Source organism: Rhinoraja longicauda, chromosome 2, assembly GCF_053455715.1.
Source record: "Rhinoraja longicauda isolate Sanriku21f chromosome 2, sRhiLon1.1, whole genome shotgun sequence".
NCBI classification, from domain to species: domain Eukaryota; kingdom Metazoa; phylum Chordata; class Chondrichthyes; order Rajiformes; family Arhynchobatidae; genus Rhinoraja; species Rhinoraja longicauda.
In genome coordinates this window covers 65,753,075-65,776,938 of record NC_135954.1, presented here as the reverse complement: position 1 = coordinate 65,776,938, position 23,864 = coordinate 65,753,075, and the positions used below count along the sequence as shown (strand labels likewise).

At 40.8% G+C, this 23,864-nt stretch overlaps 1 protein-coding gene across 1 annotated transcript in view; it reads left to right on the top strand.

Moving 5' to 3' along the window:
- Positions 1-23,864, top strand: part of dnah5 (dynein, axonemal, heavy chain 5) — a 178,979-nt gene that overhangs the window by 21,091 nt on the left and 134,024 nt on the right. Inside the window, exons 2-4 of the mRNA XM_078420238.1 lie at positions 19,817-19,951; positions 21,362-21,446; positions 22,584-22,747. Coding sequence (XP_078276364.1) covers positions 19,817-19,951; positions 21,362-21,446; positions 22,584-22,747 — 384 coding nt within the window. The remainder of the gene's footprint in view (positions 1-19,816; positions 19,952-21,361; positions 21,447-22,583; positions 22,748-23,864) is intronic.

The following is a 23,864-nucleotide window of genomic DNA, read 5'->3' as shown; positions in this document are numbered from 1 at the left end:
AGTATGTAGGTAGGCAGCAGGAGAATTGGGAAGTTGATGGGCATGTGAGAGTAAATCGGTTACAGTGTTCTCTGTCACCTTTTTTTTCTTATATTTTTTATTATTATATAAAAAAAAGTTTCAGAGAACTCTGCAAGGGAATGGGGCAAGGATTTAAGTTTATTATTATTGTGACATGTGACCATAGACATAGGAGCAGAATTAGGCCATTCGGCCCACCGAGTCGACTCTGCCATTCAATCATGGCTGAACTATTTATTTCCTCTCAACCCAATTTTCCTGCCTTCTCCCATAACCTTTGACACCCTTACTAATCAACAAACTAATATTCTCCGCTATGAATGTACTTAATGTCTTGTCCTTCATAGATGCCCTTGGCAATGAATTCCAAAGATTAAGTAAAGAAATTCCTCCTCATCTCCATTCTAACTTTATGTCCTTTTACTCTGGGGCTGTGCCCGCTAGACTTTTCATTATCTGGTAGGTTTCAATGAGATTCCCCCCTCATCCTAAACTCCAGTAAGTGCAGTCCCATCAAATGCTCCTTTTGTGTTAACCTGATCATCCCCAGGATCATTCTTGTGAACCTCCACTGGATCCTCTCCAATCTTTTTCCAAGATTCCTAGCCTCTCAGATATATTCATTTTTGTGATTTTTTTTCGTAATTTTGTGCAGTGCTTGTATGTCCAGTTGTCAAAACAAAACAATTGCCAGAAAGAGAAAATTGGTACAATGAGGGTAAAGTGCTGTTCTCGAAAGCTTATAGGAAAATAGAACCAGAGTGAATTTCAACTAATGAGCGTTTCCGTTACACCAAAAGGTTTTACAAGAGTTACTGATAATGTTCAAATAGATGTGCTTTTATATTCTAGTCCACTCAAAATGAACAATAGCAATGCATTTGGCACCTTACCAAAGGCCTTTTGAAAATCCAAGTAGCAACATCTAATGACTCTCCTTTGTCTGTCCTGCTTTTGTTATGTCCTCAAAAAATTCCAACAGATTTGTCAGGTACGATCTCCTGTTAACAAAACCATGCTGACTTCAGCCTATTTTATGTGGTTCCAAGTACCCTGAAATCTCATCCTTAATAATGGACTCTGAAATTTTACCAACCACAAAAGTCAGACTAACTGATCTACAATTTCTATTCTCTTGTTCGCTTGCTTCTTAAATAGTGGTTACATTTTTTTGATTTTTCCCTTCCGCTGGAACCATTCCTGACACTAGTGATTTTTGAAAGATCACTGCATGCGATCTAATCAAATCAGATATTATAAATTAATAAAATCTAGCCAAACTGAAGTACAACAAAGCAAAGAGAAAGATAGGGTAGATGTAGATTCTCAACATTGTGGCGTAACAGCTCCAGAGAAAATGTCCAACATCGGCCTTGAGGTAGGTTGGAAAATCGGGACCATTCTCCTAACTAATGGAAGGACTGTTCAGATACCTGATTAAAGAGGGGAAGAAGCTGTTCCCAGGTCTGGTGATGCACACTTTTAAGCTTCTGTATCTTCTGCCTAACGAGTGCGGGGAAGAGAAGGAACGGCAGGGATAGGAAAGGTCTTTGATTATATTGGTGGCTTTCCTGAGGCAGCATGAAGTGTAGATTGAGTTGATGGTGGGGAGTCTGGTCTGTGAGATGTTGGCGGGTAAATCCACAACGCTCTGCAATTTCTTGCGGTCTTGGGCAGAGCTGTTCCCAAATCAAAGCGTGATGTAATCCATCAGTATGCTTTCTATGGTGCTTCTGTAATGGGACAAATGGACACTGTGTTGGCCAGCAAGGATGGGTTGTGCTGAATGGCCTGCTCCAAAATAGAATAATAATAAGGAATCAAGTTGTTGTTCAACAAGAGTTGCATACAATTCTGGCAGAACATCTCTGTTCTTTTATCAGAACATCTTGGCTCAAGATCATCCTGTATTCATTTTTTACCACCTAATCTAATTGTTCTGCTACTTTTAAAGATTTGTAGAAATGCACCCCAACTATTTTCACTTTCCTGTGAATTGTAGCAGTGAATCCTTGCTTCTTTAAGATAAGAATGTAGCTTTGTATTATCTCCAGAAATTTTGCTTTAGTGACCATCTGACATGAAATATGGCATACTTTATTATATAATGAAGCAAGATAATTCAAATTTTTCTTGATTTGATCAGAGTATTGACATTTATTTTAATCACTGATTCCAATGACTTACGAATATTCTTTTTGATTTGCAAATATGATGCTGCAATAGAAAGAAGGCAGGTATGGAAGTAAGAAGAGTTCTTGCCTGCAGCAAACAGACTGGCATAGACATCAGTGGCAGAGAGAGTGCTCAGAATATTGGGGGGGGGGGTTAGCTAATATTGCAAATTGGTGTGGCAAATGTTTTCTGATATGCCTTTTTCATTTTTATCTTCTGAATTCAGTCTCATTCACAAAGGAAGCAAAGCAATTTGGTGCTGCAGTGTGCTACCAGTCACACGCTGCTGCTTATTCTTCCTATGCCATGTTAAATTTTATCCCTCTCTTCTTTCAGTAACCACTTGATTTTGAGTCCTGCAGATTGTGCATATGAACCGATTGGAAAGATGAATAGTTGCTTTTGATTTTCCAGGCACAAATATGGAAATCCAACACCATGTGGAGCAGTGTGTGTCATAAGCAACAATGAAAGTAGCTAGCAGCTGGGAGCTTAGGTCCTGGAAAGGACAGAGATGGAATATTTGTGTTTTTTATGGGTTGAACTTGTTTTGAATACATGAGGTGCAAATAGACCTTTAACTGGTACTATTCATGTGGAGAAATGCCTCCCAAGAAGAAACAATTACCTATAGTGCCCTCTATAATGTTTGGGACAAAGACCCATCATTTATTCAGCCTGAAGAAGGGTCTCAACCCGAAACGTCACCCATTCCTTCTCTCCCAGAGATGCTGCCTGACCTGCTGAGTTACTCCAGCATTTTGTGAATAAATACCTTTGATTTGTACTAGCATCTGCAGTTATCTTCTTATACCCATCATTTATTTATTTGCCTCTGTACTCCACAATTTAAGGTTTGTAATAGACAAAAATCACATGTGGTTAAAGTGCACATTGTCAGATTTTATTAAAGGCCATTTTTATAGATTTTGGTTTCACCATGTAGAAATTACAGCAGTGTTTATACATAGACCCCCATTTCAGGGCACCATAATGTTTGGGACACAGCAATGTCATGTAAATGAAAGTAGTCATTGTAGGAGCCAGTTTGCGTTTATTAGCTATTTTAGCATATTATATTCTTTGTATCCTGCTGTATTATTTTTGTACGCGGGATTGTCTTGAGATGAATGTGGGAGTCTTATGTATATGGACTGGGAGGAGCCATGGGAGGGATCAGAATTATGAGTATAATTTGCCCTGCACTGATGTAATGCTTCAGTGTGACACCAGGAACTGCTAAGATAATAGGGTCTTAGTAGCCATACAAGCCATGCCTACTAAACATAGGGTTTAGTAATCAGTAACAGGATACGAAGGAGTGACGGTGAGATAGTGAGTTCTTACCAAACAAGTTGTCAAACCATATAACCATATAACAACTACAGCACGGAAACAGGCCCGTTCGGCCCTACCAGTCCACGCCGACCACTCTCTGACCTAGTCTCATCTACCTGCTCTCAGACCATAACCCTCTAATCCCCTCTTATCCATATACCTATCCAATTTACTCTTAAATAATAAAATCGAGCCTGCCTCCACCACTTCCATCGGAAGCCCATTCCATACAGCCACCACCCTCTGAGTAAAGAAGTTACCCCTCATGTTACCCCTAAACTTTTGTCCCTCAATTCTGAAGCTATGTCCCCTTGTTGGAATCTTCCCCACTCTCAAAGGGAAAAGCCTACCCACGTCAACTCTGTCCGTCCCTCTTAAAATTTTAAAAACCTCTATCAAGTCCCCCCTCAACCTTCTACGCTCCAAAGAATAAAGACCCAACCTGTTCAACCTCTCTCAAACAAACAAGTTAACGATGGGAGATATGCTAATCTGTTTGTATTTTACTTCAATAAACGACTAACTAACTGCAATGTCGTGAAGATCTCTCTGTTGTTGTTATTTGCGTCAAGAACCATCGCTCCACTCCTTCGTCAATGATAAGCTTAAGGACTTTATTGGGAAGGACTAAGTTGCTGCTACAGTCATGTTTAGTATTTTGCTGCATATCCTTTGCATGCAATGACTGCATGAAGTCTGCGATTCATGGACATCACCAGTTGCTGGGTGTATTTTCTGGTGATGCTCTGTATTGCAGCCATCTTTAGCTTATGCTTGTTTTGGGGGCTAGTCCCCTTCAGTTTTCACTTCAGCATATAAAAAGCATGCTCAATTGGGTTCTGAGCCCCATGCTTCACACACAACTGTGTTCCTGCATTCGAAACCAACACCATTGTCAAGTTTGTAGACGACACAACGGTGATCGGGCTGATCACCAACGGTGCTGAAACAAAATACAGAGCAGAGGTGCAGAACCTGGCGGACTGGTGCTCCGATAACAACCTAAATACCACCAAGACCAAGGAGCTGATCATCAACTTCCATAGGTCACATAACGGGGAATACGCCCCGATCTTTATCAACGGGGACAGTGTGGAGAGAGTGTCCAGCTTCAGGTTTCTGGGCACTCACATTTCGGAGGACCTAACATGGTCCAATAACACTGCTGCGCTGGTCAAGAAGACACAGCAACGACTGTTCTACCTAAGAACAGCTTTGCCCAGGAACAGCTCTGCCCAGGACAGGATGGCCCTGCAGAGAGTAGTGCGTTCGGCAGAACGCACCATGGGAACTACACTCCCCCTCCTGCAGGACCTATACATCAGGAGGTGCAGATCCAGAGCAAGCAAGATCATGAGGGACCCCTGCCACCCCAGTAATGGACTGTTCCAGATGCTACGATCAGGCAAACGCCTCCGCTGTCACGCTGTGAAAACGGAGAGGATGAGACGGAGTTTCTTCCCACAGGCCATCAGGACTGTCAACTTTTATAACTCCAGAGATTAAATCTTTGTCTACACTATAGTAACTTATTAACTTTATTTATATGCTGTACCTGTAATTCTTTTTTGTGCACAATCCGCAGGCATTGCCACTTTCATTTCACTGCACATCGTGTATGGGTATGTGACAAATAAACTTGACTTGACTTGACTTGACTTGAACACTGAAGAAGTCGGGTCTACCCCAACAGCTGCTGACGACATTCTACCGCTGCACCATAGAGAGCATCCTAACACATGACATCCCTGTGTGGTACCTCAGCTGCACGGAGGCAGAGAGGAAAGCTCTTCAGAGGGTAGTCCATAGAGCTCAGAGGACCATCGGAACACAGCTACCAGCCTTGGAGGGCATCTACAACACACGATGCCTCAGAAAAGCCACCAGCATCCACAAAGACTCTTCACACCCCTGCAACAGTCTGTTTGAACTCCTTCCATCAGGCAGACGATACAAGGCCTTCTACGCCCACACCTCCAGACTCAGGAACAGCTTCATTCATCCCCAGCTGCTATGAACCGGTCCTGCTGAGCCGGATGGTCACATCGCACAGTGATCCAGCACAGATCTACTTGCACTTTATTCTGTTTTAAAACTGGTTCGCAGCATATAGATTGCACTGGTGAGTCAAATGTGTGGTTGTTTTCTTTCTATTGTCGTTGTAGGATCTTGCCATGCACAAATTGACTGCCACTAATTAGAGTCGTAGGCCATCAGAGAACAGATCTTTTGGCCCAAATTCACCATGCTGACCAAAATGCCCCACCTACACTTGGCCCACCTGCCTGCTTTTGACCCATATCTTTCTAAGCCTTTCTTATCCATTACCTGTCCAAATACCTTCTAAATGTTGTTATAGAACCTACCTCAACTATCATCTCTGGCTGCTGTTTCCATATACCCACCACCCTCTGTGTCAAAAAGTTGCCCCTCAGGTTCCCATTGAATTTTACCCCTTTAACCTTAAACCTATGTCACTTGGTCTTGATTCCCCTATTGTGCATAATAGACTGTGCATTTTCCCTATCCATTCCCCTCATGATCTTACGGGGCTCCAGGTATCTTCTGCCATGTGGGAACTTGGTTCGTGGTTGCATTTCCATCTTGCAAACTGTTAGTGTTATGAACAGATTACAGGAACAGAATCCTGTTGTAACCTGGAGAGGACATATAATCTGAATTTGTATATTTGGAACTCTGTGGGCTGCAGTATGTCAAAATAAAAGATGAACTACCATTCATCAAGCTTATGTTTGGACAGTGCAAGAAGTCACAGACAGACTGCCTACACTGGCACTCTGGAGTCCAGAACAAGGGGCCACAGTTTAAGAATAAGGGGTAGGCCATTTAGAACTGACATGAGGAAAAACTTTTTCAGTCAGAGAGTTGTGAGTCTGTGGAATTCTCTGCCTCAGAAGGCAGTGGAGGCCAATTCTCTGAATGCATTCAAGAGAGAGCTGGATAGAGCTTTTAAGGATAGCGGAGTCAGGGGGTATGGGGAGAAGGCAGGAACGGGGTACTGATTGAGAATGATCAGCCTTGATCACATTGAATGGCGGTGCTGGCTCGAAGGGCCGAATGGCCTCCTCCTGCACCTATTGTCTATTGTCTATTGGAAAAATCAAATGCAGATCAGCTGCTTGTTTTGTGGAAGGACTCCTTTCAGTCTGTAGTGGTGATCTTGAACTACTTGTTGACTTTCTCTTTAATTTTCTATTCCACTCCCACTCTAACCAATCTGTCCATGGCTTCCTGGTCTGATTTAACAAGGACCCTGAAGAAGGGTCCTGATCCAAAACATCAGGATTTTCCAGGATTACTGCCAGAGTTACTCAATTTTTGTAAAACAGCATTCCTTGTTTCTCTTCAATATAGATGTTGGACTTGTATCTATGCAGAATTGTTTACCACTTATCAGCCGAGTAATTCTGTTTTCTGTTTCCAAACTTGCTGTGCAATTTAGCAGCCATGCCATTTTATTCCCACTAACACTGTAATTAGTTTGTTGCCCATTATTAACATTTCCCAAATTGATGAGTACAGTGGAAATATAAAAAAATGCTAATTCCAGTAAAGTCTGCAATAAGATGTAAAATTATGCATGTAGTGGGTTTTATTATGTTTAAATGAAATATTTATTATATATGCTGGTGTTTGTAAGTTAGGAATACTGACTCCTAACTCAGTAGAATGTCTTTAGACATTGTATATCAGAGACTGGAAATAAAAGTAAACATACGTACTTTGTTGGCATCACATATAAAGCTAAAGAATTTGTTGTCAATTGTTTGACAACTTGGAACTTAGAGCATTGTGTACTGCAGTGTCTCAATATAAAAGCACAAGATATAATTAATGTCTTTCAATGCAATTGTTCTTGTAGAGCTTTATACATTGATTAAATAGCTGCACTATTCATCTCAGTTTGATAAAACATGAGTCAGAATCTGAAAGGGCTGGTTTGAATGTTCAGGCATTGCCAGGTATGACTTCACATTGGTTGAGTTTGAGGTGCATTGTTTCTAACTGATGGGTAGTTTCAATATATTGGATGCAACACGGAATTGAGTTGCAGAATGATGTCGAGAGCAGGTAGAAAACACCTCTGGAGACAGAGTATTACACGAGTGCTGAAGGTAAGGAAACATCTTGATTCATTTTGAAATATGTAAGCATTTGACCAGAATTTCTTCATTCATGTTGTTGGGAAGTAGATTTGAAAGATGAGAAAAACTCTGGGAAGGGAGAAGTTAATCTCTGTTATAGGAAAATCTTATCCCTAATTACTTTTATAACGGTGTAAAACAGTGCTCTAAGTTTTGAATTATATATTTACCAACTTCATTAATTTTAATTCGACTTTGGGGGTAAAAGCTGGAAAGTGCACAGGTACCTGTGCTAAGTGTTGTGGCATAAAATACTTATATTTTCTCCAGGGGCTGGAGAAAGGGATTTTCTAAATTGTGATATATGTGCTTTTAAGTGATTCTAACCATGCACTTTAAGTGTGATTACACAGGGGGACTGCATTTCAGTAATTTAACTGCCCTATCTACGTATCTGGTGGAAACTATCAGAGTGAGTTTTCAACATGAGCTATCTCTTGAATTAGTGTGGTTAAGTTTCCTGACACAATCAAGGAAGACAGTACCACATTCCAAAGATGTGCAGTTTGGTAGGTTAATGGGGCACTGCACAGCTGCCCTACTCTAGAGGTGAGTAGAGAACTCACAGGAATGTGCGGAGAAAAGGATATAGGAAAAAAATTGTAAGGGAAATGGGATTGCATTGACAGGGACTAAATGGCTTTCTTCTGTGTTGCAATGAAAAAGAAATGTGAAAGAGTACTTGTTATCACCATCCCATATGAGGCCATTCCAGGTCCCATAATTAAAAACCACTACTGGTCATTTTATTTTGGTTTGAACTCTTTATTTCCTACCAGTCGATTCCTTCTGCAAAGCCGCATTTACAGGTCCAACTCTGACTAGTGCTCCAATTGCAGAGCATAATAATTTATCTTTTGATTCAATTGCCATAAACTCCCCCCACCCCCAGCTGAGTTTGTACTGTGTGGATATTTGAACATTTTTGAATGAATTTACATATACTTTTGAGGGTGTGACTAGTAAAATGGATGGAGAGCCAGTGGATGTAGTGTATCTGGACTTTTCAGAAAGCCTTTGATAAGGTCCCACACAAGGGATTGATGGGCAAAATTAGAGCACATGGTATTGGGGGTAGGGTATTGACATGGATAGAGAATTGGTTGGCAGACAGGAAGCAAAGAGTAGGAATAAACGGGTCCTTTTCAGAATGGCAGACGGTAGCTAGTCGAGTGCCGCAAGGCCCGTGCTGGGGCATCTATTGCATCTATTTACAATATATATTAATGATTTGGATGATGGAATTAGAAGTAAACATTAGCAAGTTTGCAGATGACACAAAGCTGGGTGGCAGTATGAACTGCAAAGAGGATGTTAGGAGGTTGGAGGGTGGCTTGGACAGGTTGAGTGAGTGGGCAGATACATGGCAGATGCAGTATAATGTAGATAAATGTGAAGTTGTCCACTTTTGCGGCAAAAACAAGGAGGTAGCTTATTATCTCAATGGTGTCAGATTAGGTAAAGAGGAAGTGCAACGAGACCTGGGTGTCCTTGTACACCAGTCTCTGAAAGTAAACATGCAGGTACAGCAGGCAGTGAAGAAAGCTAATGACATGTTGGCCTTCGTAACGAGAGGATTTGAGTGAAGAAGTGCTTCTGCAGTTGTATAGGGCCCTGGTGAGACCACATCTGGAGTATTATGTGCAGTTTTGATCTCCTAATTTGAGGAAGGACATCCTTCTAATTGAGGCAGTGCAGCGTAGGTACACAAGGTTGATCCCCGGGATGGCGGGACTGTCATATGAGGAAAGATTGGAAAGACTGGGCTTGTATTCACTGGAGTTTAGAAGGATGAGAGGGGATCTTATAGAGACGTATAAAATTATGAAAGGACTGGGCAAGCTAGATGCAGGAAAAATGTTCCCAATGTTGGGGGAGTCTAAGAATAATGGGGAGGTCATTTAAAACTGAGATGAGAAAAAAAAGATTTGCCCAGAGAGTTGTGAAATTGTGGAATTCTCTGCCATAGAAGGCAGTGGAGGCCAATTCACTGGATGAATTTAAAAGAGAGTTAGATAGAGCTCTGGGGGCTAGTGGAATCAAGGGATATGGAGAGAAGGCAGGCACGGGTTAGTGATTGTGGATGCTCAGCCATGATCACAATGAATGGCGGTGCTGGATCGAAGGGCCAAATGGCCTCCTACTGCACCTATTTTCTATGTTTCTAATACTAGTTATGTTAATTCTGAACAGAGCAGAGTTGTTGACACTGTATCCTGGGATACCCAATGGTTCACACCTTTCCCTGTTATTTGTTTGACTCATTCTTTTCTTTCCTTGAGCCAACCCCTGCACCATTTCCAACTATTGCCCCATGGCTCCCAAATCTGAGCCAAAATAATGCTGTGCATGAACATTTATAAATACCATTTGGAAAAGAAAGCGCCTGGAATTCATCGCAGTTTCTGTGTTGGTTGCTTAAATCAAACAATGAGGTTGTTTGAACAGATCTAGACTAAACTTGTTTTTGCTGCTGGTGATCAATTTTTTTTTAACAAATGTTGAAACTAGTCCAATGGAATCTGTATTTGAAAATAGGTACTGCATTTGCTCTTTTCTCATCTATTCAAATTACCCACTGACTGCTAACCCTGTCTAGCTGATTAGTGCTAAACTAGTCTGCTCATATGCTGGAGCACAAAAATACGTCAATCTGAAAGTAACAACATAGGAAATGGAACTAAGCAGAGGCTTTATGGGTTTTTGATGAGTACAGTGCATTGTGGTTAAGTGACTGGCGCATAACTAGAGGTCTGGACAGTTGATTCACCATTCTGTGTTCAAATCCAACCACAACAGTTTAATCATGGTAAGTTAACATGTAATTGCATAAATCTGGAATCAGAAAAATGTTGGTGGGACAAAGGTGATCATGAAACCACGGTTTTGTCTTTTATTTTAAAATTAACCTGGTTTACTAATGTTCTTGAAAGGAAATCTGCAAACTTTACCCAATTTATCCTTTTGGAAAATTCAATACCATATAGGTTGTAGACTACTCAACAGAATACGAGGCCTTGTTCCTCTAGTTTGCTTTGGCCTTCACCCTGGCAGTGGAAAAAGGAAAGATGGAAGGGTCATTGTGGGAATGGGAAGGGAAGTTTAAACAGCGTGTGACTGGGATCTCGGGATGGCCATTGCGGACAGAGCACAGGCGGTGGTGAGGGAAGGAGGCATGGGACCAAATGTTGCAAATCTGATGTTTTAGCAGAAAATGCCAGGGGTGGGTGGGTGGGGGTGCGGGGATGAGTGGGACATATCACAGAGTATTCCATGTGGGAAGGGGAAACTGTGGCTCGTGGTGAGTTCCTGTTGCAGTTGGTGGACATTATGAAGGGTGTTGCAGTGAATGAGTGGGATGCTCGGGTCATGGGTGGCAACTGGAGGAGCTTTATCTATGTCCGGTTTGGATTTAAGGAGTGAGAGCAGGTCTACTAAACAAAGACGATGCAGGTGATAGCTCCATCCCCCACAGAAGAGGGGAAGCCACATTTCTTGAAAAAGCAAGACATTTTAAATGTCCTGGAATGCAAGGCCTCATTTTGCGAAAAGATGTGGTGGAGACGGAGACACTGGGCGAAAAGGATAATTTGAGTGGGTGGGAAGTGGTGCAGTCTCGAGAACAGTGAGAGTCAGGGCGTTTATTGTAAATGTCTGTGTTTGTCTCCTGAGATAGAAACTCATCGAGGAAAGGGGAAGAAGTGTCAGAAATGTTCAAAGTGAATTGGAGAGCAGGATAGAAGTTGATAGTGAAGGTGATAAATTGACAAGTTAAGCATTGGCGCAGAAAGCAGCACCAATGCACATCAATGTCATGGAGAAAGAGTCGTAGGTACCTTTCACCTCTCTGGGAACATTGATCCCTATTGAAGGGATGTGAGCTTCACAAGTTGAGCCAACAATTAAATGCCCATCCCAAATTGTGGTGTGCTGCCATCTTGAGGCCTTAAGGTATGGGTATCCCAACAGGGGGAGAGTTCCATGATTTTGACCCAGCCACGGTGATGTGTTTCCAAGCCAGGATAATGTGTGACATGAAGGGCCAAATGGTGGTGTTCTCCTGTTCTGGTGGAGAGAGTCAAAAACTTCAAATTCCTGGGCATTAATATTTCCGAAGATCTTTCCCGGACCGAGCACATTGATGCAATTATAAATAAAACACATCAACGCCTCTATTTCCTGAGAAGATTACGGAGATTCGGTATGTCGGAGAGGATTCTCTTGAACTTCTACAGGTGTACTGTAGAGAGCATATTGACTGGTTGCATCATGGCCTGGTTCGGCAACTTGAACGTCCAGGAGCGGAAAAGACTGCAAAAGGTTGTGAACACTGCCCAGTCCATCACCGGCTCTGACCTCCCCACCATCGAAGGGATTTATCGGAGTCGCTGCCTCAAAAAGGCAGGCAGCCAGCATCATCAGAGACCCACACCATCCTGGTCACATACTAATTTCACCACTGCCATCGGGAAGACTGAAAACTGTAAAGTCCAGGTTCAGGAACAGCTTCCTCCCTACAGCCATCACGCTATTAAACACGAAAACCTCAAATAAGCTCTGAACTACAAGACTATTATTATTATTATTATTATTATTATTATTATTATTATTATTATTATTATTATTATTATTATTATTATTATTATTATTATTATTATTATTATTATTATTATTATTATTATTATTATTATTATTACTCCACTATTGTTTGTTTTTTGAGTATGTGTGTATGTGTATGAAAAAAAATCAGTGTTTTTGTACACATACTCACAAGTACACACACACACACACACACACACATATATATATATACACACATGTGTGTGTGTGTGTGTACTTGTGAGTATGTGTACAAAAACACTGAACTTTTTTCTCTCATTTATCATATTGTTTACAGTCTACTATGTTTACATATTCTATTGTGCTGCAGCAAATAAGAATGTCATTGTTCTATCTGGGACATATATGACAATAAAACACTCGTGACACTCGACCCGTGACTTTATTAAAACATTTTTGTCCTTCCAAAACTTCATTTTTGATTTAATTGTACAAGTCCACTTTTCCGATTTTCCAGCAACTGATGGTCCAAGACCTCCTTTAATCCAGACAAAATTACGAGAGCATACTTGAAATCCCTCTGGAAGTCCCCCCGAAAATTGGGACTTCCTCGGCCAATTGGCTGTTCAAATTTACCCCCTGTGGGTCGGGGCTCTGGAACTCTGGCCCGGCCAGAGCCGGCAGATCCATTCCCATAACCGACTTCTGAGGCCGACTTTGCGGTGCGGTACCTCAATCCCACGGCAGCCGAGGCGGACCATTCTGGTACCGTTTGACTCATCTCGAGGGCTGTGACCTCTTTTGGCCGGGCAAAATGGGTAATCCAGCCATGCTCTGAAACTAAGCGTGCCAGAAAATCGGTGGTGGACCTATAGAAAGGAGATATTGATTTTACCTTGGTGTTTGGGAGGGTACACTTTCCTTTTTCCTTATGAATACTTCAAAGTCGTACTTGATTTGAATACTTTGTAGACTTACTATACCACAAAGCTACAGTTTCTTTGCTGGTGGCACGATAATGTACAGAAACCATCTATTCTAAACTTGGGCATCAATTGTACAATGTTTATTTGAAAATTACATTTTTTCAATGCATCACTTAATCAAGCTTCTTGCATATTTTCTGATATGACTTTTTTCAGAATAATTACAATTGATGTCCATGATTGCAGATGAAAATTAGGCATTGCGAGTATTGTGCATTTTCTATTTCTCTGCTGCATTGCTTTGTCCTAGAGTGACAGCAATCTGAATGGCATTTCATTATAAAATGTGGAATTCAGTGTTAGAGCACTAGAAACATCAAGGTTGATTTGAAATTACAATACAATATGGAAACACAAAACTTGTAATTTATTTGTAACTTATCTGAAGTAACAGTTACAACTCAGTCATATTGCCAATTTAGCAATGTACTTCATACGGCGCTAATGGCCCAAGCCATTTTATTTTTTGTCACAGTGACTGCACTCTGCAAGTCCAGGCTTGTCTGAGTGTATGCATTTCATCATTGTTGACAACCTGTTTCAATGGTGATTTAAAATGGTTATCACCTATCCTTGCATAAGAGTTGGGAGCATGCTGTTCTCAATGCTGGTTTTAAGGCTGAATTTGGCCTTGGGCAGTGGAAGCTTGACAATTCAATTTTGTTGTGGATTTATGTATATATTCAAATGTTTGAATCTGGGTCAGGCAGCCCAGGATAAAGGGTGGGGAGCTATTGAAATATACTAATACAAGACAAAATTAATTGTTAATTCGAAACAAATGGATTAGTTATTGTTGGCCTGCAGTCAAAGTACAAACTTATTTAAAGTCAAATCACATTTCACAAATTTTCAATGAGTGTAGTGCCTCTGGGGAGAAAACCCAGAGTGTTTATATTAATATTAAGAACTGTTGTTTGAGTGTTTATATTAATATTAAGAACTGTTGATATAAGAAGATGCCGTCACATGACTTCAGTTGCTGAAAATATTAAATAGAAATGGAAAATGCAGGAAGTGTTCAGCTGGTCAGGCGGCATCTGTGGAAAAATGCAGGTCCAATACCTTTCATTCAAAGCATTTTCAATATTTTTTTATTTTTGTTTCATATTATCGGCCTCTACCAAATAGCTACTGTGGCACAATTCCCTGTGATAATAGTCGAGTGTTTAATTATCATATTTACTGATAACAGAGTAATGACAATCTTGCAGCAACTTAACAGGGACATAAATGCAATACACAGATAATATATTTTTTAAATTCAAATTGATAGCCATAATATGAGTACAAAAACTGAAACCCTTAGTTCAACTCAAGACAGGCCGTAAGGTTCATGGTTGCTGAGGTTAGAGTTGTAATGTTCAAAAGCCTGATGTTTGTTGGGAGGAATCTATTGAATCTGGTGGTCTTAGTTTGCAGTCTTCTTTACTGCAACTGGGCAGCACAGTGGGGAGGCAGTAGCGTTGCTGCCTTGTAGCATCAGAGTCATCGGTTTGATTCTGACTACGTGTGCTGTCTGTACGGAGTTTGCACGATCTCCCTGTGACCTTATGGGTTTTCTCCGGGTGCTCCTGTTTCAATAGACAATAGACAATAGGTGTAGGAGGAGGCCATTCAGCCCTTCAGCCATTCAATGCGATCATGGCTGATCACTCTCAATCAGTACCCCGTTCCTGCCTTCTCCCCATACCCCCTCACTCCGCTATCATTAAGAGCTCTATCCAGCTCTCTCTTGAAAGCATCCAACGAACTGGCCTCCACTGCCTTCTGAGGCAGAGAATTCCACACCTTCACCACTCTCTGACTGAAAAAGTTCTTCCTCATCTCCGTTCTAAATGGCCTACCCCTTATTCTTAAACTGTGGCCCCTTGTTCTGGACTCCCCCAACATTGGGAACATGTTTCCTGCCTCTAATGTGTCCGATCCCCTAATTGTCTTATATGTTTCAATAAGATCCCCCCTCATCCTTCTAAATTCCAGTGTATACAAGCCTAATTGCTCCAGCCTTTCAACATACGACAGTCCCGCCATTCCGGGACTGTCCTCCCATTCCGGGACTGTCCGGGTTTCCTCCCATATTCCAAAGATGTGCAGGTTTGTATGTTAATTGGCTTCCGTAAATTGTCCTTAGTGTGTAGGATAGAACTAGTGTACGGGTGATCACTGATTGGTGCGGACTCAGTGGGCCGAAGTTTCCATGTTTTATCACTAAAAACTAAAACCTTCCCGATGGGATGAGTAAAATTAGAGCGTGGCAGGGTGGTGTATGTCTCTGATGATATTGACTACCTTTTTGAGGAAGTACTTCTTATAGATCCCTTTGAAGGTGGAGGTCAGTACCCATGATGGACCAGGCAGTGTCTACCACTCTTTATAATCTCCTTCGGTCCTGGGGATTTGAGTCGTCGAACCAAGCCGTGATGCAACCACCTCTCTACCATATACCTGTAGAAGTGAGAGTATTCGTTGACATAGCAAGTCTTCTAAGGTAATCTTTCTTTGTGATTGCTTCAATGTGGTGGGCCTTGGGCTGATCTTCTGAGATATGCATGTCAGGAACCTGAAGCTGCTGATTCTCTCCACCACTGTCCTATTGATGAAGACATTTTCATGGATCCTTGGCTTTTCCATCCTGAAATCAACAATTATCATGACCTTGCTGATGTGGAGAGCTAGATTGGTGTTCTGGCACCATTCAATCAGATTTCAAATCTTCCTCCTGTACTCTGACTCAATTATACCAGTTATTCGTCTACCAACGGTATCGTCAACGAGTTTAAAGATGGCGTTGGAACTGAGTCTGGCTACACCTCCATGGGAATAGACAGTGGCTTAGGGGTCTCAACACACAGGCTTGAGTTCTCCTGTGTTGATCGTTATCAAGGAGAAAATGCTGTTACCAATTCGTACTGATTATGGTTTGCCGATGAGGAAATTGAAGATGCAATTACATATGGATATGTAACTCAGTTCTCTGAGTATGATGCCGGAGGAGGCAGTTGAGATAGGTACGATCGCAACGTGCAAGAAACATTTGGACAGCTACATGGATAGGGTAGTTTTATAGGGATATGGGCCAAAGGCATGCAGATGGGCCGAGGGTAGATGGGGCATATTGGTTGCCATGGGCTATTTAGGCCGAAGGGTCTGTTTCTACGCTGTAAGACTTTGACTCTAAAAGCTGTGGAGGCTGATTCAGTCTCAAAACATAGCAGGTTCAGGTAGATTTAGTCAATGCAAATTCCATTGACTTCCATTCACAAACTAATGTTCCCACACCATCAGTTAATAGAATGCAGTATGCCGGTGATGCGTTTGTATGTCACGCGCAAAGCCAAACACAAAAAAGGGTAATTCTTTTAAACGTTTGCAAAGCAAAAGACATCTTTCAACCTGCTCCTGTTGAACCACCCCTGTGAGAATAAGGACATTAGAAGACAATCTGCAAAATATAGATAGCTTTTCATACCTTGGGAACTGCGTCTCAATGAAGTCTCCTAGGTACCTGGTCATATGAAGAAAAGTATTTTTGAAAATCAAGACCTGAACATGAACTACCATGAAGTGTGAATGCAACCTCTTGTACATTAAAATCCTGCAGAGTTGCCACAACATGCTACCATTAAATCCACTGGCAGTAAAAGCAAACAAGCTTCAGTGTCCTCTCTCAGTCAGCAGCCCCAGAATCAAGATTCTAATGAGTTCTAATTGGAAGGCAGGCAACAGAACTCTGAAACAGGCGATAGACACAAAAAGCTGGAGTAACTCAGCAGGACAGGCAGCATCTCTGGAGAGAAGGAATGGGTGACGTTTCGGGACAAGACCCTTCTTCAGGCACTCTGTTCTGATCTACCATACAAAACATAACCAAGAAAGCAAGAAATCCTCAAATGTTCTCAAAGCCTCAAAAAAATAGTTTTCTCATTGGCTGGTGGATAATTTCTGGCCTGTGACTGGTTAAAAAAGAAGATCATCTCGGATTGCACTTCAAACTTTACCTCTGTCAGAAGCTCAGGAAAATGGTGGAGGGAACCCACCACAACCTTACTCCAATCCACCTACTCTATCGAGCATCGCTCATCCCACTTACAGAAGAATTTGCAGGTTTTACATTGGTCTCTTCCGCTGCCCCTGAATCTCAGTAAATGAAAATAAAAAGTTGGAGTCTGGAAACCTAAAGCAATAATAAAGGAAACATTCAGCTGGTCAGGCTGTATCTATGGAAAGAGAAACAAAGTTAACAATTCAATTTGAAGGCCCTTTGCCAAAATTGGGAAGGAGGAAACAAATTAGTTTAAAGTTGCAGAGAGGGTGGCGAAAGGATGGATAAGACAGTAGTTGTTGTGATAGGGTGAGACTGGAGTGGAAAGAGGTCATCTTTGACCCCAAACGGCTGTACAGGAATAAGGAGGGCAAGGAGGACAACAACAAATTTCTAGAGCAGAGGAGTGTTTTGGCCAAAATCAGATCATCCATGATCTTTTTGAACAGTAGAGCTGAGTTGAGGGTCTGAATCATGCTCTTGTTTCCTTTCTACCTCGAATTGTGCCATGGAATGCTCTACCAAGATTGTTGGCACAATTAATTAAAGGATGTGTGTTGTTGGGTAGAGGATGTCATAATCTTATCACAGACTGTTAAATAGCGAAACCATTATAAATTCCCCATATGTTTACTTTTTATTTATTTTAAGGCTTGACAGCTGTTTACAGCAGTACTTTTCTTTTGGACAAAATTCTGCATATTTGTGCCTTGAACTCCACTTTGTTGTTGTTTGTTTTTCCAGATTGTTTCTTGCAAAGAACACAAATGTTATCATGATGAGCAGTATTTCAGAAGTCAAGGACAAACTGTATTTGTTAGAAAGTTTTGTTCTGATAATTTATTAGCTTCTCTCTGTTACCAAGCGCCAATGTTATTACAACTTGCTTGCCTATTCTCGTGAAACGTTTAATGATGTACTGTTAATTTGTGAATCTTTGATCAGTTTACTTGACCATTTTGGTTTATCTAAATCCATCTGCTGAAGTCTAATTACATTGCTGACATTTCTGAGTGTTTCAGTTTGACATTGGAAGGAACACAATTCAGCCTGGGTCAGAGAGTGCCCATATCAGTTTGAACAAGTTGATTTTTACTCTGCAAAAGGGGATTCAATCTGAACAAAGAATTAATACAAAATGTCAGCCATTTGATATCTATTATTAATTTACTGTGGTGCCAGCAAACAAGATTGATTAGAGTGAAAATACATGTATAATCTTGTATCACAAAATGCTGGAGTAACTCAGCAGGTCAGGCAGCATCTAGGAGAGAGGGAATGGGTGTCGTTTCGGGTTGAGACCCTTCTTCAGACTGAGGGGGAGGGGGGAGTGGGGGAGGGGAGGGGGGAGTGGGAGTGGAGGAGGGGGAAGGGGAGAGAGGGAGGGGAGGGTGCTAGACCGAAGCAGGAGGTTTGGGGGAGTTTTAAGGGGAATTAGAAACATAGAAACATAGAAAATAGGAGCAGGAGTAGGCCATTCGGCCCTTCGAGCCTGCACCGCCATTCAATATGATCATGGCTGATCATCCAGCATCCAATTGAGGGGAGATGGAGTGGGAGGGGAGGAGGGGGGATAAGGGGCATTGAGGGGGGGGAGTAGGGGGGTTGAGGGGGGCTGGAGTGGGTGAGTGGTCAGTGGGGGAGGGGGAGTAGGGGAGGGTGCTAGACCAATGCAGGAGAGGCTTTGGGTCCATAGCTCGCTCTGGCTGCAGCGCTGATGGCATGGGGCCGAGGTGAGTGACTCCCTCTCCCCTTCTCTGTCCACCCTTGCCCGCCCATGGCCCTGGGGGACACTCCCCGCCCGGCAACAGGCTTTGTCAGTTGGAGAGGGTTGCCCGGCCCGCTAGATCGTCAGTTGGGGGAGGGTTGCCCAGGAGAGGCCCGCAGGAGAGATTTGGACCCAAACTATGAATTTAGTCCCTGATATCAAAGCAACAATGTATAAAATGTGTACATTTTGACAACTAATGAGAAGCATCTCAACACACACATCTGAATGTTTACTTTCTCTAAAACCTGATATCTTAGAAAGATGATTTTGTTTTAAGTTAATCATGAGACTTGAAGTTTATCTGTACTTCCGAACTTAGGTTTATAAAAGTCACATTACCATGCAAATAGGTATCAAAACAATCAAATTGGTATAGTCAAATAATTAAAAATACAAAGGACCTGTTCCTGTGCTGTACAGTTCTAAACTCTCAGGATTATATTAAGGAAGTAAAAATGTAGTGGTACAGGCAATCCCTGAATTACGGCCGTTGTAGTAACAGAAAAATACCCTTACAGAATTCACAAATCAGTAACAAAAATTTGAGATAAGGAATAAAATTCACTCAGAGTTTGTGTTAGGTGGAAAATGAATAAACATCTTTCAATTTTCATTTCTTGACACATGCACACATGATGTAGCTTCACATTATAGAAAATCACTCTATGGACCGTTTTCTTGGAACAATAACACTGATCCTTGATAGATTGTTTTCAAGTTTTATAGGTATAAAATAAAATAATCTGTTTTGCAGCAAAAACTAAAGGAGGAAAGAGAAGCCAAACGGGCCCAGTTGGATGCCAGACATGACTACATATTGGTGGTTGTGGCCTCCTGTCTTGGAGTAGAGAAAGCTGAGGTTGAAGATGCCATTCTTGAGGGTTCCCAGGCAAGCATATATATTACTGAAATACTTTAAACCATGAAAAATAATAACATTCAGTAAAAGGAATTTAATTTGCAGCGAAAATCAGGTGGTAGATTTGTTCCTCATCATTATGGGAAATATACATTAATGGGTGGAACGTTATTTGAAATTAACAGTGATTCCATGATGAACTGCTGGCGTTTATCTTCATAAAAATAAGAAAGATCAGGACTTTCATACATGTGCATCTGAACATAATGATCTGTTTCCAGATTCCAGCTGGCAATTCTGTTTAAATATTCTGCTTCTAGGCTCTGCTTTTAGTTAAACGATAAGCCGTGAACATTCTGAGATTCCTTTGTACATCTGCTGGGAAACGGTTTCCAAATATGCATTTTTTAAAATAAAATAATTTATCTTTGTGTTTGCAGCATTGCTTTTAATTTAATAAATGTATTAGGTGGTGTTTTAAAATCATTTAGTGTTTTTGATATGTTTTAACTGCAATTAATTTTAAAAGAGTACTTTTGAACACCTGGGACATGCAGATGGCAAAGCTGGAGGCACGGCTTTGCATTGTGTCAAAGTTTGTTTCAGCAGTTTTGGGCATGGGGCGTGTTCTCGCCTGTGTGTGAACCTAATTGTTACTGAAGGCCATGGCACTACTCAGTGCCTTTCAGTTGGGTTCAGAGACTCTCTCACAGCAGGTTTGTTTTTCAGAATTTGCTGCTTGAGGCAGGAGTGAAAAATCCAAGCAGAAGTGAAGATGGTGGGCCCACCTCAGAAAAAATGAATAATGCACTCCTATGGTGTCAACTTTGACTGTGCCATTGCTCTTCCCTCGAAAAGAGACGCTTGAATGCCCCCTGGAAACTTGATCACGTAGCAGCTATGTTCAGATGCACAAGTATTGTGGCAATGTCACATATTGGAAATGCCATTTACAGTTATAAAGTTACACAAAACTCTACCTTTCTTATCAGATCGAAGACGATTTTCACTATTTAGTCAAAAACATGAGTGCTCTCTGTTGTCCTGGCAAATAGTTATGGTCACCATTACTAAAACAGATCTGTAGGCCATTTATTTTGTTGGTATCCATGGGATATTATTGTGTGAAAATTGGCTGTCTTCTTATTTCTTGTGCAAAATGACACACCAAAAGAAATGTATTGGCAATGAGGAGAAATGGAATCACCTATCATTTATAGATATATATTTTAGTTTTGTTTTTTGCTGTAAATAAGGGGAAATGCTTACTTCACCGTGGTCTTCCTTACTAATGGAAATAAATATTACTTTCCAGCTGGTGTGTCATTTTAAAATTACTAATTTTTTCCATTCATACAAATTATATTTGAGAGCATCTTGTTCTGAACACAGTCATTTGCAGATTGCCATAATTCTAATGATTTATTTAAATTTTTATAGATTGAACGCATAGATTCATTTTTTGCTAATGGAGGACATCCACACCTTATGTTTTATTATCAAGATGTGGAACTAAATGAAACAGGTAAACAAAATACTTTGTAATCCTTTTTTTTGTGTCAATGTTGCTGTATTGAGACATATTATTTCAAAAGGTCATGCAAATGATGTTGCTGGTAAACTGGCGCATATCACTAGGAATTTATGCATAGCTTTGTCATGCATTAAGAAGGCTTTGTCATTGCACATGACTGATACCTCAATTTTACTTGAGAATGGTGTGGGATGGTGGCGCAGCGGTAGAGTTGTTGCCTTACAGCGCTTTCAGTGCTGGAGACACGGGTTCTATCCTGACTATGGGTGCTGTCTGTACGGAGTTTGTATGTTCTCCCTCTGACCGCATGGGTTTTCTCCGCAATCTTTGGTTTCCTCCCTCATTCCAAAGATGTACAGGTTTGTAGGTCAATTGGCATGGTAGAAATGTAAATTGTCCATAGCGTGTGTAGGATAGCGTTAATATGTGGGGATTGCTGGTTGGTGCGGACTTGGTGGGCCAAAGGGTTTGTTTCTGCGCTATATCTCTAAAATAAACAAAAAAAAACTTTTAATTAACTGCATGTTTCCAACAATGATTTGAGAGAGCTTCCATTGTTACCCATCACAATGAATAATCCCTTCACTGGTCTTCAGTGCACTTAGACTGATATTTCTATGAAGCCTTTGATTATCTGGCCATTATTTTTTTGCAAATCTTAACTGTGATATGAACAGGATATTTAACAATAAGAGGTATTTTCATTGATTCACTAAATTCTGTCCTCATCCAACTTCTAGCTACATTGAGTAGTAAGTTGAAAACAGTTAAATGTAGCGTCTTTGGCCAAGTTTCTCTTTACAATGCCAAAATTGCTGGGGCCAGTTGTTTGGGGGCTGCAAGTCGGATTTGGTCTCACATAATATTCAAGTTGCCCTCAATATAAGGGCAACTTAAACATCTAACTGTATTGCAGACATAATCACAGGGAAAAAAAATCTAATCCAGAACAATATTAAATATGTATTCTGTCTTGAAGTCCAGTACTAAATTATGAAAAATTACATTTTCAGTTCGGGTCCCATTTTGTGGCTCATATCCGAACAGTACATACATACTATATAATAAGGTGTTGTGAATTATGAGTATGTGTATATATTTAGCAAAATATATTTATTTATTTTTCAGTGCACATGAACCTCCTTGGAGTAGGGGCCAACTCTAATACGGGACGAAGCAAGAAACCAAAAATATTTGTGACTGAGGGGAAAGATGTGGCACTCACTGGAGTTTGTATCATGTTTTTACGAGCTAGTACATCCAAAGCAATCACTGTAGACAATGTACATAAGGTGAGAAACTGAATAGATTCCAAAAACACTATATGATTTTATTTTGTTTTGTGTAACATTTCCATCATTGAACAGAAAACAGTATTGCACAGGAGCATCCCTTATGACCCACAATGTTTGTGCTGAGCATGAGCAAAGTTAAACTTACTTTCTTGTGATCCATAACCCTCCATTACCTATATATGTGTGCCTTGCTAAAAGCCGCTTAAAAGCTGCTATCATATCTGCCTCCACCATTACCTTTTACACATTTTTTCTTCCTGTGGTAATGCCACCCATTACTCCTAATGGGACAGGCAAACAGATCCCTTATTTCAAACAACATTGCTGACAAACCAGCTAAATGGAGGCTCTCAGAAATTGTTTTGACTTTTTCTTTTGCTGCCTCCTTGTGAACATGTTGAATAACTGCACTCTGTAACTTCATGTGAAAAACAAATGATTGGTAACTGCTCTGCACTCTGTAACTTCATGTGCAAAACAAATGATAGGTAACTGCTCTGCACTCTGTAACTTCATGTATGATTGGTAACTGCTCCGACATGAATTAAAACAGCAAAATGTATGTCTTTAGGATAAATTAGTACTTGTTTTCAAAACAAATGTAACCAATACGAAAGTTAGATAGCAACCAACACTACAATATACAGGTTGCACAAGTGAAATTATTGGCTGAACTCTGGAGATTATGGTATTATTGTGGTAACTGATAATGCCGGGCGGTTTTGCTGAACTCTTAAATTTTATTTAATTGTCTTATGATGTACGAAGTATTGTTTAAGAGTTGAAAGTAAGTAGTTTGACAACAATTAAACTGAGAATACACAAAATCTGAAGGATGTAGCCAAAAGGAGAGAGAAATAATTAAAAGCCCTCAAGAATTTTATCTTGGAAGCTTTAAGAATAATGTTTCAGATGTTTTTGCTCTGAGCTGAACAAATTGGTCATGCTTTTCTTGATTTTTTGAATTCACTTTATTTTCCTCTCCAAATGAAAGGTGATGAAATATGCTGAAGTATGGTTGTTAGGCTATGGCCAACCTTTCAGTCATAGAAGCAATGTTGTTATTTTCACATTGGTGCAAGAGTTATGCTTGCCTCATTTATAGCACTATCAC